The 19,288-nt window shown below is 29.9% G+C and overlaps 2 protein-coding genes across 2 annotated transcripts; one reads left to right on the forward strand and one right to left on the reverse strand.

Moving 5' to 3' along the window:
• Nucleotides 1-424: 424 nt before the first annotated feature.
• LOC129321238 (ethylene-responsive transcription factor ERF118-like) lies at nucleotides 425-2,493 on the forward strand. The gene is made up of 2 exons (XM_054966943.1): nucleotides 425-718; nucleotides 822-2,493. The coding sequence occupies exon 2, from the start codon at nucleotides 1,097-1,099 to the stop codon at nucleotides 2,213-2,215; it is 1,119 nt and encodes a 372-aa protein (XP_054822918.1). The 5' UTR covers nucleotides 425-718; nucleotides 822-1,096; the 3' UTR covers nucleotides 2,216-2,493.
• Nucleotides 2,494-15,670: 13,177 nt separating this feature from the next.
• LOC129321468 (tetraketide alpha-pyrone reductase 2-like) lies at nucleotides 15,671-17,773 on the reverse strand. The gene is made up of 5 exons (XM_054967235.1): nucleotides 17,667-17,773; nucleotides 17,402-17,574; nucleotides 16,989-17,174; nucleotides 16,554-16,906; nucleotides 15,671-16,012 (listed from the first exon to the last, which is right to left on the reverse strand). The coding sequence occupies exons 1-5, from the start codon at nucleotides 17,770-17,772 to the stop codon at nucleotides 15,871-15,873; spliced, it is 960 nt and encodes a 319-aa protein (XP_054823210.1). The 5' UTR covers nucleotide 17,773; the 3' UTR covers nucleotides 15,671-15,870.
• Between the last annotated feature and the right edge of the window lie 1,515 nt (nucleotides 17,774-19,288).

Here is a 19,288-nt window from a genome sequence, read left to right on the forward strand (position 1 = left end):
AAACAAGCTGCGAGGGAGAGAAAGGTAATTAAATGAAATGACTTTTTCTTTTTGTATATTGTGAGGGTGAGGCTCGCATTGATTTCGAGTCATAGATTTTGATATTAAGTGGTTTCTTTCCCTCCTTTGTCAGAAAGAAAATAAAATAAGTAAATAAATAAATACAGGGTCTGATGTTTGTATAGAGATTTGCGTCTGTTCAATCGGTGAACCGAGGTCGGCTTTTCCCTCATTTTTAACCCTTTTTCTCAGAATCGGTCGGTTGGTCTTTGTCAAATGGTTTTTGCAGATCGATAAAACCTAGCAATAACTAAATGTTTTTGTCATGTTTCCGTGAGAGAAAATTGTAGCCACAGATTTGCAATCCTTTTGATCCTTTCCGTTCATACCCCTCCTCTTGGGTTCTTTATATATCAGTTTCTTCACTTCACTCTCTCCTCTTTGTTTGGCCAGCGAAGAGCACACAGCGAGAGAGAGCGAGAGAAATTCTGAGATTTCTGCGAGAGATTTCTCCCTACAGTGTCCGAGTACAAGATTTTATGTCGTCTAGGTTTGATTCGGAAGTGATTGGAGCTCCGTTGAAGCTCTGCGTTTTGTCTGCTTCCTCGCTCTTGTTCTCTGTGTGCTCTGTTATCCGCTGCTGCATGCTCCTCTGTTCTTCAAGGCAGAGCTTGAATCTGGTGAACCCAACGGCTTCGATGCGTTTGAGACCCAAAAGGTTCGATGCTTGTCCTTGTTTTTCTCCTTCAATCTTCGATAACCCTTTTCTGGGTTTTGAGATTTGGGTCTTAATCTGGGTTTTTCATGTTTGGATTTTGCAGGACTTGTTCTGGAGTTGAGTGTTTCGGAGGCTTTCACAATATAAGATTCTCACACCTTTTCATATTTCTCAGAGGGGATCTCACTTGATATTTGTTCTCTCTTCGTTGGGTTTTCGATTTTTGTTCTCTCTCTCTCTCTCTCTCTCTCTCTCGATTCTGTTTTGATTTTCTTCGCAATTTTCTGGGTATTTTGAGGGGCTTTTGGTGGGGTTTTCCCGAAATTTTTCTCCACCGTGCCTGAGCCTCGGAATCAGCCGTCAAATCAGACGACGAACATGAACAATCTCTGCAAAAAGATGAAGCCGAAGCAAAATCCCATTCCGTCGAGAAAGCTTCGCATAATCTGTGACGACCCTTATGCCACAGATTCGTCTTCAAGCGAAGACGAAGGAGAGCGAAGAATCGAAAGACCGCCGAGAAAGATGAAGCGAATCGTTCGTGAGCTCACTCTCCCTCTTTCTTCTGCCATGTCTAAATCCACTGAAACTGAAAGCTCGTTTCAGGAAAGCAATAACGGAGTCCTCAAGACATCCTCGAAGTTCGCAGATGGTCAAGCCCATAACAAGAAGAGGGTTTTGACCAAAACCCCATCAACGAGAAGCTCGTCTTCTTCGAGATTCAGAGGCGTTCGACAGAGAAAATGGGGGAAATGGGCTGCTGAAATTCGCGATCCATTTAAAGGTGTTCGTATCTGGCTTGGTACTTACAACACCGCACAGGAAGCTTCTCAAGCCTATGAAACGAAGAAGATGGAGTTCGAAGCCATGGCTAAGGCTAAGGCTGAGGCTCAGGCTCAATCTGACAAGAGTCATATTGTTTCTTCTTCCTCAGCTCAAGTTGCTGCTTCTGTATCAGAAGATTCTGAGAGCGTCTTCTCTCAAACTTCACCTTCCTCTGTGCTTGAACTCGATACCTCAACCTCCAAATCCACTGAAGATGCTAACATCATCAACAGCAGTTCAAGCAGAGAAGAAAACGAAGAACATCAAGCAGCAGCAGCAGCAGCAGCAGCACCTGCTATAGCTATTGAGACTAACGATTTTGAGAATGAATTTGCAGAACTCCAAATCCCAGATTTGAGCTTCCTGAGCGAGCCGCCAGTACAAGCACCACCTGCATCATCATCTGCAATACCAGATGTTTCAGGCATAAACCTCGGATTCGATGTGGACTGGGTAATGGTCGACGATTTTGGTCAGGGTTTGAATGATCCTTTTGGGTTGGACGACATGCAGATTTGTGGGTTTGATGACGATGACAACAATGCCAGTGAGCTGCCTGATTTCGATTTTGATCTGTTTGTTGATGAGTTTGCTGGCTGGACTGAGGAGCCCCTCAATATTACCTTGCGTATAAATTTTGCGGCTAGCTTCAACAAAACAACAGCAGCATAGGAATGAGAAAGCATAATTATTACTCGTATTTAGTAATTTAGCAGTGTACTAAGTTCAGTTTTGTGATCTTCAAGACTATGTTTTTGGTCTGCAAGAATGTCGATTCTTGTGAGAGTGGGTTTTTGTTGTGCGTGATGAGGTCCTAGGTTGTATCGTTGATGCATATTGATGAGTGGTAGAAGATGATGAAGAATCCTTTGGGTTTTCCTGAGCTATTAGAGCCGTCCAAGGGTACTTCTAATCATCTCTTAATTTATAATGGACTTGTGTTCATGTTCCTTTATGTTGTTACTATGAATCGTTTTAGTATCGTTTTATAATTATATTATGCAAAATATCAGAAGCTTCTCTTTATAATATCGAAGTCATTTAACTGGAAATCTTGTGTCTCTGGAATCTCAATGCCTGCCTTGGCTGAAGATTCAAATCCTTTGATCGATTCTGGATTTGAGTCCCTTGTTCCCCGGTGTCGCTAGACCTTGATCTCAATTTTTAGTAATGTAACGTGTTCGATGGAGATTAAACGGAGCATCTTTCCCAGGGTAAATTTGTCTTAGAAGTTGTCTTGAAAATTTTATGCGGAAGACGACTATTGAATTAGAATTCTTAAAGTTTTGATTGGCTTTGCCATGGTTGACTAATAAAAAAAAAAAAAACCCAGGACTAGTGTTCCTTTAACCCGAAAAAGAAAGCCTGAGATTAGTTTGAAATTAAGTACCAGCAGCAATTTATCATAAATTTCACTTAATTTCAATAAATAAATAAATAAGAGTTAGTGTTTGAGGGGTAAAAAAATTGAATATTCCGAAGGGACATAAATATTTTCCTCGGGTGACGATATTTGTGGGGAAAGCGGGGAGGGCAAAGGCCAAAGGGAATTTGGAGGGAGAGGAGTGGGGCCCAAGGCGGAATTTTCTTTTGCCAAGTGAAGCATATCGTCAACAAGAGGCAGCGAAAGCTGTTCTATCTCAAGTACTCGTTTGGTTGACCTCAAATTGCATCTATCTTAAAAAAATAAAAATAAAAAGAAAATGAATGTTCTTATTTTTATTTTTACGTTTTTACATTTCGGTTCTTCATCGGATGCCCTTTGAGCCGGCAAACCCACCAATAAAAATAATAAAACAAGTGCTTGCTAGCTAGCACCCAGCAGAAAACACACACTGGGCTCTGTCGCCACGTGTAAGTCCCTCGAAATTTCTTTGCATTTCATTGACACATTTACTTTTAAAATCAAGGGAATTTCATCGAGCAAAACAATTTAGTCCTTAAAATGACTCATTTGATCCTAATATTTTGCCGGGAAAAAATCATACTATGATGATGATGATGATTGTCCGATTCTCCGGTGACTCAATTGGCGGGATCCGATACTTGTGGAATCGTAAAATGTTGTTAAATCTCATATATTCAGTGGTAAATTTGACAGTAAAACTTTTAGCTAGTTTTAATTTAGAATTCGAAAAGATACATATTTAAATTCTGATTCGGGATGTAGGGGGGAAAATGGAATCGAGAATCGTCACCACAATTTCAATGTTTTTTTAAAGACTCGTGCGTATAAAAGATGGATAATAACAACTGAACAAGACATACGTCTGCTCGAATTGGGTTAAAATTTTATATATATATATATATATATAATTACGAGTAATATTTAAATTAAATTAGTGAGTGGCATTTGAGATCATGCACATTATCGCCAGCAGCGAAGCACTAGAATAGGTGGCTCACGCATAGCCCGACCCGCATAAATTTAGACACATCTTTTTCATGTAGTATGCCTAGCTAGCATGATATCATATCATCGATCAATCATCAATATATACATATATGCATATACACAAATCGTGTATCTTCATCAATATCCACACACACACACACACACACACACAAATCTTATAACGTTAATCTGATTGCTAAATTCAGGCCAAAAAAAAAATTGATTGCTAAAAAAAATTAAATTTTATTGATTAATAAATTTTAGACTAACGTTAATATAAAAATTTATCTTAATTTATTAATAAGATTTAATTTATCTTCCTATTTTTTTATATTTTTGGTTTGCTTTTACAAAAATATTGATTCAACAGCGCTTATATTTTTAAAGTTTTTTAATCGTTAGCATTAACTTCATTTAGCTATCATTTTTCATTCATTGTACTTTTCATATCTTTTTAATTTTTTTGATCAATAAGATTTAATTTATTTTTTTATTTTTTATGTATTTTTACTTTACTTTTACAAGAGCGTTGATTCAAGAGCCGTTAAAAAAATGACTCTCATTGGTTAATAAATTTTAGGCTAATATTAATATAAAAATTTTTCTTAATTCATTAATGAGATCTAATTTATTTTTCTATTTTTTATATATTTTTAATATACTTTTACAGGAGCATTGATTCAACAGCAGTTTTATTTTCAAATTTTCTTTATCATTAGCATTAATTTTATCCAACTATCTTTCTCCATTCGCTGTACTTTTTCATGCCTTTTCAATTTTCTTGATCAATGAGATTTAATTTATTTTTCTATTTTCCTCGTATTTTCAGTTTACTTTCATGGGAGCATTGTTCAAGAACAATCTCATTTTCAAATTTCATTCGACTATACTTCTTTATTCGCTGTACTTTTTGATGCCTTTTTAATTTTCCTAATCAATGAGATTTAATTTTTTTTTCCTATTTTCATGTATTTTCTTGATTCGATGTACTTAATATCAATTAACTCTTATCAACTATTATCCATAAATATTATCTGTAAAAAAAATAAAAATAAGTTTAAGCTTGATTTGGATCCTCCATCCTTATCTCATGGTCTTGGCCCTTCAAATTGTGTATATTTTGCTATACATTCTGCACTAATAAGATAACGCGGCCATTACTTAAGCACTAAACAAACAAAATTTGAGTGGTAAAGATATCTTTTAATAGCACTTTTGTTTTGCACATAAAAAGAAGAAGAAGTATAGAAACCAAAAAATACAAAAGAATAGATTACAATTAAAAAAAAACCAAAGAAAGAAGGATCCCTTTGGATTCTTTTTTATATTTATATTCATGAAAATACAATTTATGTCATAATTCATAAATTAGTGTCTAATTTTTTTATGTAATAAAAAATAAGGGGTTATTGAGAATTTTAAAAAAAGTATTTTTTCTGAGCCAGTATTTTCTAAGCACTCTAAGAACATGTATTTTTTTAGACAAATTTTTTATTATGGGCTCGAGAAATAGAGATAAGATGTGTACAAATGAAATATTTAAAAAAGAAATGATTGAATAGAAGAACTCTTAAAATTTAACCATCTCAAATGTGTTAATATCAATGGTATCAATGATATTTGTTTCAAATTCCTTAATTTCAACTTGTGCAATACATGAGAAACTGTTTAGTTATTTATAATAGTTTATAAATATTGTTTTAAAAAATAGTAGCATATAAATATGAGATCATGTTAAAAATATAAGACATTTTTTTACAAGGTGAGATTACATTAAAAAAATATAAAATATTTTTAGTTTTTAATATGAAATTATTGGCTTTTTATTTTTAAGAATATCGTTCATATATAAATCACTCAATCCTTGACCTTTACATGAGACTTCCTATTAAATAAAGGTAGACATGAAAAATAATATTAATTTAAATATAATTAACTAACTTATTGGGGGTGTAATTTTATTAATAAAAAGTGCTTCATATTTTTAAATGGAGTTAAAATATTTAAATATGTTATGAATTTGCATTAATTAGTCTTGATGCCATAACATATTGACTTTTCATCTTGTATGGATAGTGATAAGTGGACCATATAAGTGAGTCCATTTAGGTAGATGTCTAACCTACAATTCTTTAGCCCTCAATTATTTTACATTCTTTCTGTTAAAAAATATAAAATATTTCTTTAGGGGTTGAATTTTAAAAAATATAAGACATTTTTAGTATTTCAATGAATAATTATTTCTACCTCTATTTTAAATTATAGAGTAATTTTAAAGGAGTTTCTTTATTTCAAAATATAAGACACTTTGGATAGATTAATATTTCATTAAATACGTCAATTTTAATATTATTCTCTCTTTATAATTAATTTTCATCCTCTCTCTTTTTAATATATTAAATAATAGATATTTTTAAAAGTTTTATATGTTTGTTTTGGAGAGATAAAATTGTTAAGTGTATTTAATGAGATGTATTAACATGTAAAATTTTGTCTAAAAGTGTCTTATAATTTGAGACGGAGGAAGTACCTTTTTTTTTTCAAAAATACTCCTATTAAATAAACTACTTTATATTTTTTTTAGATGAATCACCCTATTAAATAGAGATAAATATAGAAAGATAGAATTGATTTAAAAATAAATAATTACTTTATTGAAAATAAGATTAAATTAAAATATTTTATATTTTTTTAACAAAGAGAGTATATCTTTGATAAAGAGGATTTGATAGAGCTACATTAATCAATTTCTCTCTCTCTCTCTCTCTCGAGAGATAGAGAGAGAGAGATAGAGAAGTAGAGATTAAGAATACAACACTCCCTCCAATTCTTAATGTAAGGCTAACTTAACTAACTTCACTTGTATTAAAAAATGATACTAACTTAACTAACTTCACTTGTTATTAAAAATGATATTTATATTAGAAATTGTTAAAATATGTAAGTTTACAATTTTGCATTCTTTGCCATAATAATTTAATAAAAATTGCTGTATAAGAATTCAAATGATATAAAAAAAAAGAGGGGTAGAACTGAAAAATATTAATTGATCTAACTTTGTCTTATATCAATTAAGGATAAAAAAGCTTGAAAGGTTTGCATTATGTTGAGGATTGAGGGCAGTATCTTTCTTATTTAGCTTGTTATTAATTTACTATTTTTTAAAGAAATTTCCAGAAATACAAAGTTTGTATTTTTTGTCTCTTATTAATTATCATATGAAATTACTGTGTAAGAAAATAAAAGAAATAAAATAAAAAAGAATATGTGAGGAATGGTAAGGATAGGGAACTGAATTGGAAGAACTCGTGGAAATTGGTAATTTGGAAAAGCGTATGGCGAGTAAAATCAAAGGAGGCGGGCTCCTAAAAAGGACAAGGAATGATATAGTAATAATAAGAGGATATCGAAACGACACGACGTGTAAAAACAGAGATGGATTCCCAAAATCCAAAAAGAAGCAAACTGCGATGCTGCCATCGCCGTTGCGTGTCTTTTTCCGACCTTTAATTTAATGACACGCCTTCGCTGACTTCATATCCATTGGTGAACCACTTACACCTGAAATCCCCGTCGTTTCTTCTGTGTTCTGACCCCACACAAAAACAATCTAACACGATTTTCTTCATTTATTCTTGACTTAAAAAACAAGTGATTTATTTATATTATCCTCCTTTTGGGTTAAGGATGTTTTTTACCCCAAAACTTTTGTTCAGATCTGCTGGTACTCTCACTACTAAAAAAAAGGAATTCACGAGAGGATTTAATAAAAAATTATCTATTTCTCTATAAAATATTAAATTAATAACAAATGTTAATTTATAGTTAGATGTAAAATTAATTAAAAAATAATGAGAGAATGTCAACCCCCTCTAAATAAGATAATTGATAAAAAAAGAGTGAGAGACTATCAATTCCTCTTTAAAATAAGATAATTAGTGAAAAAAATAACGAGGGATTAAGATTCCTTTCTAAAATTAGATAATTATAGAGGGATTCTGTTCTTAGTTAATTACTGAAAAAAAATTAATCAATTATATATTTAATTATTTTTATTTAAAAATAAAATAAAATATTCATAATAAATTTATTAAATATTTAATATTCGCTTTATTTTAAGTTTATTTTCCTTACAAAATAATATTTTTATTAAAAAAATATAATATAAAGAGTCATATAAATATTTTTAACATTTAATAATTAAAAATAAAATAAATATATATGTGTATTTTTATAATATATTATTTGATATATCTATGTATTTAAATAATATATATTTAATTTTTTATATAATGACTACAAAACACATTCCAATTCAATTGGCAAAGAAAGAGAAATAAGGCTCGAGGAGGAAAAGAAAATCAAGGGTTCAAGACTTAATCTTAACATAAACGCAATAAATATATAACATGGCAATGAACATGTGATATAGCCTGAGGTGAAAGGATGACATGAGTTGTCACATGTGGCAAGTGATGAAGCAATGATGATGTGACATTAAGTGGCCATTTTAAATATAAACATATTTAATGAGGCATCAAATTCCTTTCTAATACATCCCTTATTGAATTAGTGAGGAAATATATTTCGTCACTAAATTTAATGACGTTTTTGTCAGCAAAATTAGCAAGAGATATACATGCCATTTAATGAGGGATCAATTTTCTCACTAATGCATCTTTTGCTAAATGAGTGAGGGAATGTATTTTGCCATTAAATTTAATAAGATTGTTTTTTTTTTACAGTGAAATTAGTGAGGGATGAATCTCTTGTTAAATGACATCCGTTTAGCTAATGATTCATCCCTCATTAGATTGACTTTATTTAATAGTGTCTGAATTCAATTGCGTGTCTTTTTGTTTTTAAAAATTTGAGATTTGCTACTTTGTCCCTTCATCTCCCTTCTCTTATGTTCTCTCTCCTCCATTTCTCTTATTTTCTCCAAGCTTTGCAACCCAGATATGGCGTATGTTTGAAATCGGGTTGTAATTCTCAAAATTGAGACCAAGATTAATAAGTCTAAACTGATTGAGATAGAGTCAATTCTCAAAATTCGAACATAATTAAATTTCTGATTGAACTGATATAATTTTCTTATCATTGAACCAATTTTACTTATGTCATTTTTAATTTATAAAATACAAACATACGTACGTATGCATGAAAGCGAAAGACAAGGAACCGGGTGGGGTTACTTGGGCACCAAGGTGGGATAGTGGACTTGTTATGATTTCTTGGCGCAAAACGTGTGCCGTGCTATTTACGACTTCGGCGTTTTATAAAATGGGCCTCCCCGTTGTTTTTCAACCATCATCACCTAACGTCCCAGAAGTCAATAATCAACCATCATCACCTAACGTCCCAGAAGTCAATAATAATTTTAAATTATAAACATTTTTAAAAAAATTTAACACCCTAAATTATAAAATACTTTAATAAAAATAAAATTTTATTAATAATATATTTTTAGTATTATCCTTCTTATATATTATCTCCTTAAATATTTTTTCATTAATAGAGTATTAAATGAAAGACATTTTTAAAAGTTTTATATTTTTATTTTAAAAAAATAAGATAATAAAGTATATTTAATGAGTTTTTATTGAAATATGAGATTTTATTTAAAAGTATCTTATAATTTGAGACGGAGAGAGTACCACTTAATGTCTGTGAAAATCTGTTTTTTTTCCCCAGTTTTGATAGTTGATACTCTTATAAAAAGAACATAGGAGTGTGCTTTGCTCATGTTTGATTCACTGATTCACATAATGAAGTAAATCAAGAGGGGAAAAATGGAAAGTGTTATTTTCAAAAAGATATTTTTTTATGAAATTGCAAAAAAAGATATTTAATATGCTTGACAAAGATATAGATGCAAAGGAAATATTTTGTCACCTCATTTTGCATTAATTTATTAAGAAATATTATGAGTCAACCTACCCAGAAATGAATTAAAATGAAAAGAAATCACTTCATATTCAATACTTTTCTTTTTTTTTTTCCTTTTCCATAATATTCATATCCAACACACTCGGCATCAACAAAAATTAGAGGTCAAATTTAATCAGTTCAAACCAAAAAAAAAAAAAATCAAGCAAAAAAAAAAAAAGAAATAAATTGAATCAAGACACATAAAAGAAGGAAGAAGAGTACGTGGAGGTTACTTGTGCCAAATCAGAGGAGGCAACATTGACCAACGAGGAAGTAAGAGAAAGGACGATGACATCTGATGTTACCTGAGAACTATTTATGTTTTCGATTGCTTAGCGTATCTCTTCTTGAAAACAATCTTTTTTAAAACTATAATCAAATATCAAATATAAACACATTTTTAATAAAAATTTAAATTTTAGTTGCTGTGTTATGAGAAATTAATCTTTTTATTAAATCCAATTCACCACTATTTTATGCTGAGCTCATAATTTTTACAACTCTTAATGATCTGATTGATAGAAACCGAACAAGAAAAGTGTGCGTTTTATTTTTAATTTATCAAAAATTTATTTATTAAAAATTTATTTTGATAAAAGTCAATTTAATAAAGTCAGTTGTTTTAATAAAATTTATATTTTGATATATTTTTTAAAAATTTATTTAATAAACTGAAAGTTATTTGTACAGCATATGATAAAAAATACATTTAAAATTAATAAAAATATATACATAATATAAAATTTGAAATATTTAAATTATAGAAAAAAATATATCTACATGTTTTTATAGCTTGTTTCAATTTTGAATCCATTTCCTATAGTTTATTTTGAATTAAGTCTTTATAACTTGAAAAGTAATTTTGTTTTGAGAAAACAATGATTTATTATTGATTTAAAACCTGCAGAGATTAATATATCTAATGGATCAAATAATAAAAATTTAATTAAAACCAAATAAATTACAAGGACTTAATTTAAAATTGAAAAAAACTACAAAAACCAACAGATAAATTTTTCCTAAAATTATAAATATTAAATAAACAATATAAAACATTTTTTATAATTATTCTTTATAAAAATTTATATACAAAATAATTCAAAAACCTCACTTTTGTATTGTCCTTTTACTTTGTCACAACTCTCCTCAGACTCACAAGGACATAATATTCCATTATTTCTTCACGGTTTCGGGCCTATTTTTGTTCTCATTATTTTATTCAATCATTATTATTGTTATTAGTGTCATTGCTTAATTTTTACTTTACCTCTCTCCTCTCTCATCATGCACAAGCAAGGAGGTTTTTGAAATGGGATTTTAAAAAGCTTCTCGAAATCAAATTAAAAAAATTCACTTTCAACTATATTTTTAATGTACTTTTCAAATGTGTTTTTATCCAAAAAAAAAAATTTAACCAAACAGCTTTTACCTTTTCGAAGGTATAAATTTACTTTTTAAATGTAAAACTTTGAGCACCCAAACAGATCCAAACAAGGTGTGTCAAATATTTTTATAACTTTTTTAATAAAAAATGTAACGAGGAGTGTTACTAGAAGGTGCAAAAGTCAAGCTATACGTGGAGATGTATATGAACCAACTTGACACTAAATTTAAAACAAAAATTTTAAAACTCTAAATTTATGAGTTCTTTCATTTATATATTACTCTTTAACCAAATTCTATTCAATGTAACAATTTTTCATATTAAATTAAGTCTACTCTCACTCTTAGTATTTTAACACGATCTCATCTAATTTTTTATATTTTATAATAATTAATATTGGAATTAGGGTGAATGACAAAAGAATACTCTTGAAATATGTAGATCACAATTAAGTATCATAAAATGTGGTAATTATTTTTTAGCTCTTAAGGATTTGTCTATCAATTAGTTTTAATATGAAAACACTTTTTTTATCTTTATAGAAAAAATTTGCACAAAAAAATTGTAATTTGTTATTATGTTTTAATCAATTTTTTAAAAAACTAGTCATCTTCCAAAATAAAAGTAATAATTGATTTTTTATTATTAGACTTAACAGATAAGAAAATTGCACAAGGCAACTTATAATTTACTATTTCGTTTTAGTAATTTTTCCCAATAAAAAATAGTTATTTTTAAAAAGAAAGTAGTAACTAATTTTTAATTATCACCTTATTTTAAAATTTAAAACAATAATAATTAGAAGAGCACGTCTAAGAAAATTAGGAGGGAGAAAAGTAAAGAAAAAGCATAAAATCAAACATCAATTGATTTTGGCCGCTGACAATTCAACGATGGAAGAAAAACATCACATTCGATAACTAATTGGACTAATAGTAAGATTTTGGTATTAATAATATATAAAATATAATAACGATGAATAAACAAAAAAGTAGGGGACCACGTTTAGCAAATTAAATGTGCACCTTGTCATTAGCTTCAGCAGTGATGTTACTTATCATGTTATACTGTCCACTGTGGAGCTGATGAGCACTTCACACAAAGCTCTCCCACTTCTTCATTTCTTCTTAGCTTGAACTCTACAATTCCCATGCCAGATTTTTTTTTTTACTTAAATCAATGACCCAAAATTTAAAGAGTTAAAAATAAAGCTGGAAAGGTGTGTGTATATATATAAAGTACTGTTATTTGATGAGTATATCTAATTATTAACTCAAGGCACTAACCATGTGTCATTGCCATTGATATCATAGCCCTCCTCCAATAACAAAAATAAACCTGATCTTATTAGGTGAGTTCAGCTATATAAATTCACAATTCATTATTCTTTATTATCAACCAAATTTTTAAAAATAATTTTAATTAAAAAGTTTCATTCAATAATTTTTATAAATGTTAATCCGCTCCATCATGATTACAGAAAGAAGTCATAATACAATGAATTGCTCTTAACACGCCTCCTGGAATGATTTGCCACATGGCATGCCAAGCTACTCAGTGAAAGTGCTTAAGTATACAGATCCAATAAGGTCACTTGGTCTATTATCTTCTTTTCCCCCCTTTTACCATAACACTTAATTTAATATCATTATTAGCTTAATTACTTTCTCGAAAGATCAGCATTAACTAGACTAACAAAGTCAAACACTCAAGACCATATCTTCGCAAATTATCAATAAGATTTTCATTTTGTTCAGATCAAACTCAGGCCAAAATAAGTATTTCCTCAAAAAGGGATTAGTGTTCTCTTTTTTTAAGTTACTTTATATAAAAAGGTGAATTACTAGATACCTCTTTCAATTTTATCTGCTTACATATGAACAAAGAAAATGTTTATAAAGATGTAAGAGTAAATTGATATTTATATTTTTTCAGATAACATCAATTATTTATTTATTTTTATTTTGTTAAGGTAGTTAAAAGTAACTTATATACAGTTAGAAATATTTTTAAATTGAGCTTTGCGTCCACAACTTACACACTTAAACTTAATCATTTATTTATATATATCATTGCCCCAAATTTTACCATGAAATAAATTTTAAAGGAATCATATCAAAGTTTTCCTAGAAAATCAAGATTTTTAAATGAATAATCACAATTCACAATTGACCCTTTTTGGGAATAAAGAATAAAGGAAAGTGGTGAACAGGTCAGAAAAGACATGAAGTATGGGCGTGAGGGAGGTGTAATAGATTCCTCTTCACATTTGAATATTGGAATTCACGAGTGCATGAATGAGGAAAAAAATAAAAAATAAAAGAAAAAGAAAAGTAGTAGGAAATTAGGCATGGTGGGACCTCGAAATTGAAAATCTGAAGGGAAAGTGATTGAAAATATGGACTCTCATAGCCTCATGAGAAAATTCTTCACCGTGGATCTGGCTCTCTCACATAAAACAATCTTTGATTAACTAATGAATCACGGAAACAGATGAGACATGTTGGGAACACAGAATCATCGATTAATTTTTTTTTTTTTTAAAAACCATCGAGTCAAATACTGCTACTCAGCTCAACAGCTCTCAGTCTACTCTACATGCTGCTCCACTCCTGTGCATGAAACTCAGATTTTATTCGCCCAAACATATATATTAACTTTAATGCCTGAGATCCCACTAGCAAACAAATAAATAAATAATATCATCAAAACAGTGTCAATTAAACCACCAAACTACTGCATTGAATTGATTTTATAGATATTGGTCAAAAAAATGTACTGCTCAGGCCTTGGGTTAGGGATATTTTCTTATGTCAAATCAACTATATCATGCATCTACTATTCTTATCTTCGTTTATTTTTATTCAAAGAATGCTAAAAAAATATTATTATAATATATACTTTTTTTATTAAAAAATATAAGGTATTTTTTAAAAATTTAAATGTTAATAAAATATAAAACATTTTTAATCTTTTGAGGTATAGTCATTACTTTTTTTTTTTCAAAAGTGCCTCAATTGATAATGACTTTATATTTATTGTATGGTGTTTAATAGGGATAAATATAAAAAGATATGATTAGTTTAAAAGTAAGTAACTATTTTATTGAGAGTGAATTTTGATTAAAAATGCTTTATTTTTTGAACGGAGGGAGTAAGTTTTGGTTTACAAACTCTAGAGTTATTTATAAAAATGAGAGAGTATTTATTTTAGTTCTATTTATAAGACAACTGCATAATTTTTATTTGTCTTTTTCTTTTTGTCTACTCCCTTTAGACCACAATATAAGGCATCTTTTAAAAATTTTATTTGATCCAAATAAAGGACATAAGATAACTTTTATATTTGTTTTTTCAACTATATCCCTACTTCATTCATTACTCTTTTTTAAAAAATTATGTATTGAAATTTTAATTCTTATTATTCAAGCTTTTACATAGGATATTTAATGAGGGTATAAATGAAAAGATATGGAGTTGTAGATATTTTTAAAATTTAAAGTTTCAATTAATATTTTTTGTAAATTTTGAATTTGTTAATTATAACTCATATTGTAATCTAAATGGAGTATATTAAATGTTGTGAAAGTTATTATATGTTGGAGGAGTTTATTTTAAAGTGTGTATATTTAATAAGAGTAAAGTTGGAGACTTATTAAAATTTTTAAATAAAAATTTAATGAACTTTAAGATATTCCTTGATGTTGATAAAATATGTTGAAGGTGATTTTATAAATAGGATAGATTGGAGTATTTTATATCTACATAGTTTTCAGAAAAATTTGGGTGAGATTCATGCCAAAAAAAAAAAAAAATTGGGCGAGACTTTCAAAACCTTTCAAAACAATTTTTTTTAAGTGGAAGCATTTTATAATCTGAGTTGCTAAACACCTTTGTATTGGAAACAATTACATTTTGAGTTGGAATTGGACTGCGCAACCACATGATTATCACCATCCACCGTTATATTTCAGCAATAATCTAATTAAAATATTGTCTGAGCTTCAACATACGCCTTGTTTCGTTGACACTCAATTTTTTTAGTATTTTTTGTTCATGTTTGTGAAAAATAATAACGTTAAATATATGGATTATCGTTTTCATGAAATTCCAGATATATTTTTTTTAAGACTTTAATCTGATCAATGTTCCTTTCTTCTCTTCACATTTACAAATCAACCCCTTGTGAACGTTTTGGATTCTTCTCGCTCCATTTTGGGCCTTTAACACAATCTAAGAGTCCAACAAGATGAAATACACAGGCCCATTTCTGTCTGTCCACCAGTGAGCCCAAGATTGAATACACGGCCCATGTTTCCGAATTCCGTCTTTTTTTTTTTGCTTGCTTGTCCAATTAGTGTTGGAAACGGAACATTTCGAAACAAAATTCAAGGAAAAAAAGTAACAAAAGGAAAGACTTGATACGTTTTTGACTCCATATCTTTTGAAGAACATGTCCTCATAATTGAGAATACGAGAAAAATTAGACACCATGATATAAAGGAACAAGTTAAGGCCGCCATTGTTGACTCCAAATGAAAGAAAAATGAGTGGAAGGAACAAATTTGGTGATATATTTAGAGTTTATAAGTAACTTCATAGAAAAGCAAAAGCAAGTTCAGAGAAAGCCCTTGTGTTGGAAGCTCTTGATGCAGTCATGGAGCATCTCTTGCAGGGTTTTGAATGTTGGAAGCCCTAATTCAGCAATCTTAGTGGTGTCCATGCTATGTGGGATGTTATCTCCTTCCTGATTGTTGCACCTACACACATACACATACGCACTCAAGATTCAGCTTATGCATATATAAAAATAAAATATATTCCCTTTCATCCTAATTATCGTACAAAGTCAACTAATTTCATGATTTCTAACGAGTTGGAATTGATAAACTTAAACTCGTAGGAAAATATGTGCATTTTCAATTTTGCCTTTCATTAACGACCATAATAAAAGTGTTGAATATAAATTGGAAGCATGTTAACAACTTGTTGCAATTAAAAAGGGGTAAGATTGGAAAAATGTTTAACTACCACATACATCTTTCTCTCATATTAATGATGACCAAATAGAATTTTACAACTTTATCTCAAGATATTGAAAATTGGACCCGTTGTTGAACCATTAAGGTACTAATTCAAGAATAAATGATCAAAATCATGATCAATAAACTAGTCTTAAGCAAAATATTTCATTAAGTTGATCAAGACATTAGTTCAACCTGATTTTTAATATTATGTTTTGTCAACTAATTAGGAAGGGAGGGAGCATATGGTTAGATTTGAGTGTATGGTTGAACTCACGTGTGTTCGTAAGGGTAAGAAGGAAATGCTCGGCGAAGCATGTGGATGATTTGTGACCAGTGAGCGACAGAGCCTGAACACACAAGTCTGCCACTTGCCTTTGGTTGCTGCATTGCTATCAAGTGAGCTGAGACGACGTCGTCTATGTGCACAAATCCTATTGCTTGGTTCGGATATTCTCCTCTCGAACCTTTGATAATGGCGAGTAATAGGAGCAAGGTACTGGTAGGGTGTGGTGCAAGCAGAGGACCAACAACGAAAGACGGATTCACAACCACCATATCTATCTCACTTTGCTTTGCCACCTTCCATGCCTCTCTCTCTGCCACAGTCTTTGCATATGCATACCAAAGCTGCCATATAATATTATTCGCAGCATCCAATATCAGAATATCTGCTAATGCCTAGTTGCTTGGTGTTGAATTGTATACGTACATTGTAACGCTTGCAGTATTCTAGATCACTCCAATGTGATTCGTTAAGAGGAGAAACTTGTTGTGCATCGTCTCGGTATCTTATGGCTGAACAAGAAGAGGTCAAAACCACTCTTTTCACCTTTGCTCTTATGCACGACTTCACCACATTCACAGCTCCTTTCACTGTTGGATCTATTAAAGTTTTCTGCACAAAACAAACCACAGCAAGTATAAATAATATTACATGAATTTCATATGTACTCATGATAAGGTTCTGTATCACTATTTGCCAAGCACGTAACATTTGTTGGGAGTCATAAGAACAAACATGGAGATATCAAAATTCTTTGAACCACCACTAAGCTGGAATGAAGAAGAGGTATGCAAATGGCTAGAAAAGACGATAGATTGAATATATATAGTTTAAGTGACCTGAACGTCGTCATTGAAGTTGACAATGACAGGAGCAGCTGTATGGAAGACACCATCAACACCTTGTATAGCCTCATCGAAGCTTCCTTCTTCCAACAGTTCAGCTCTCAACATCTTCAGCCTCTCTCTGGCTCCTCTCAGTTCCCATAAAAACCCTACCTTTTCCACATCCTCTGACACAGCGAATAAGGAACTTTAATCGACGTTAATTAATTACAACTGATGAACATGAGCTCAAATCTTAAAAGATGTATATGAATTAAACCTGGGTTTCTGACGGTGGTCCTCACTGTGTGGCCATTATCTAACAAAGCCTTCACGATGTAAGAAGCTATGAAACCAGAGCCCCCAGTCACGCAGTACTCAGGCATTTCTCTCTTCAAGTTTTATGGAGCTGATTCATCTTTCTCAGCTTAATCTCTTGGCTTTATTCAAAGGAACTGATTAACTTGAGGATCATGAAATATGCGTTTCACACCTTAACTAATACTATTAATTAAAGATAGGTAGATCGTAGATGCTTCACTCCATTCACAATCCTGTGTTTTTAATTTACATTAGGCTACCAAAAATTAGGTTTTCTTTTAATTAGAGTATATGGCCACAATTATATTAAAATAAAATTAAAACCCCAAGTGATGAAAATTATTTTGAAACAGAAGTCATAACAACGCGTATGACACGTTTAAAAATTAGAGGACTGAGAACATAAAAATTAAAGTTGATAAAAAAAAAAAAAATTAACCAATAAGACCATGAGTTTGGTGTAGAAACAACGAACTCTTTTATAGGGCATTCTATGTCATACTTTTTCTGTTTTAAAGTATAAGTATTTTTAACTTTTTTTCTCTCCCCATTTTACCTGCATTTTAATGAGTACAGAACAATATTTATTAATATTATTTTATTTTATACCCACATATATCTTAGCGACTTCATTGTAGCATTTATTTGGTTTCAAGTCAATTTTGGCAATGTAATCCATAAATATTTTTATGTATTCCCGTTGTACTAAATTATAAGATATTTTTAGATAAAATTATACACATCCTATAATCTTATTTTTTTAAAACAAAATCATGAATTTTAAAAATACTTTTCATTTAATATTTCATTTGTTAAATAATATTAAAAAGAGAGAATATATGAGAAAGATAATATTAAAAAAATATCATTAATAAAACTTTATTTTTATTAAAGTGTTATATTTTGGGATGCTGAATCTTTTTAAAAGTATTTTATAACTTGATGTGGAGGAAGTATTAATTATATTTTGAAATACTCATTCAATTTAATAGAATATTGTTATGTTATGTTACTGCTACAAACTAAATCTCTCATTTGGATTCAATTCAAATTAATGTTTTATTATAACATTTTTATAATTTCAAAATTCCTTTTAAATCTTAATTATTTGAAATCTAAAATTTCAGTTACTCTAACTCTTTTATTTTCTTCATGTTTTTATTATTTGTGTCTTTGTTAATATTGCCCCTCCTCTAATCTATCATCGTCGTGTCTCACCAATTGAAAATAAAGGATAGCCCATCAATCTTTCAGTTTTACTTGGAATCTAAACTCATCTTTTTTTTTAATCTTAAAATTTTATACACTATTCAAATAAAATATCTTAAATATATGAATTTTAAAGATGAAATTTAAATTAAAATCCATCAATTCAAATATAAGCTAAAAGAATATTGCCATGTAACATCCACTAGTTTATTTATCTTTAAAGTTTCGGTGTTAAATTTCATGTTCCAAAAGATAATGTGAATATCACAAATTCACATTTGTAACCCTAATCATTTGAATTTAAGAGATGAAATTCACATTCTTTGTAGTAACCTTACAAATCTGGACCTGACCACATCCAATATATTTTTT

Source organism: Prosopis cineraria, unplaced genomic scaffold, assembly GCF_029017545.1.
Source record: "Prosopis cineraria cultivar Desert tree isolate PC_DT_omini unplaced genomic scaffold, ASM2901754v1 PC10, whole genome shotgun sequence".
In the NCBI taxonomy this organism is placed as follows: domain Eukaryota; kingdom Viridiplantae; phylum Streptophyta; class Magnoliopsida; order Fabales; family Fabaceae; genus Prosopis; species Prosopis cineraria.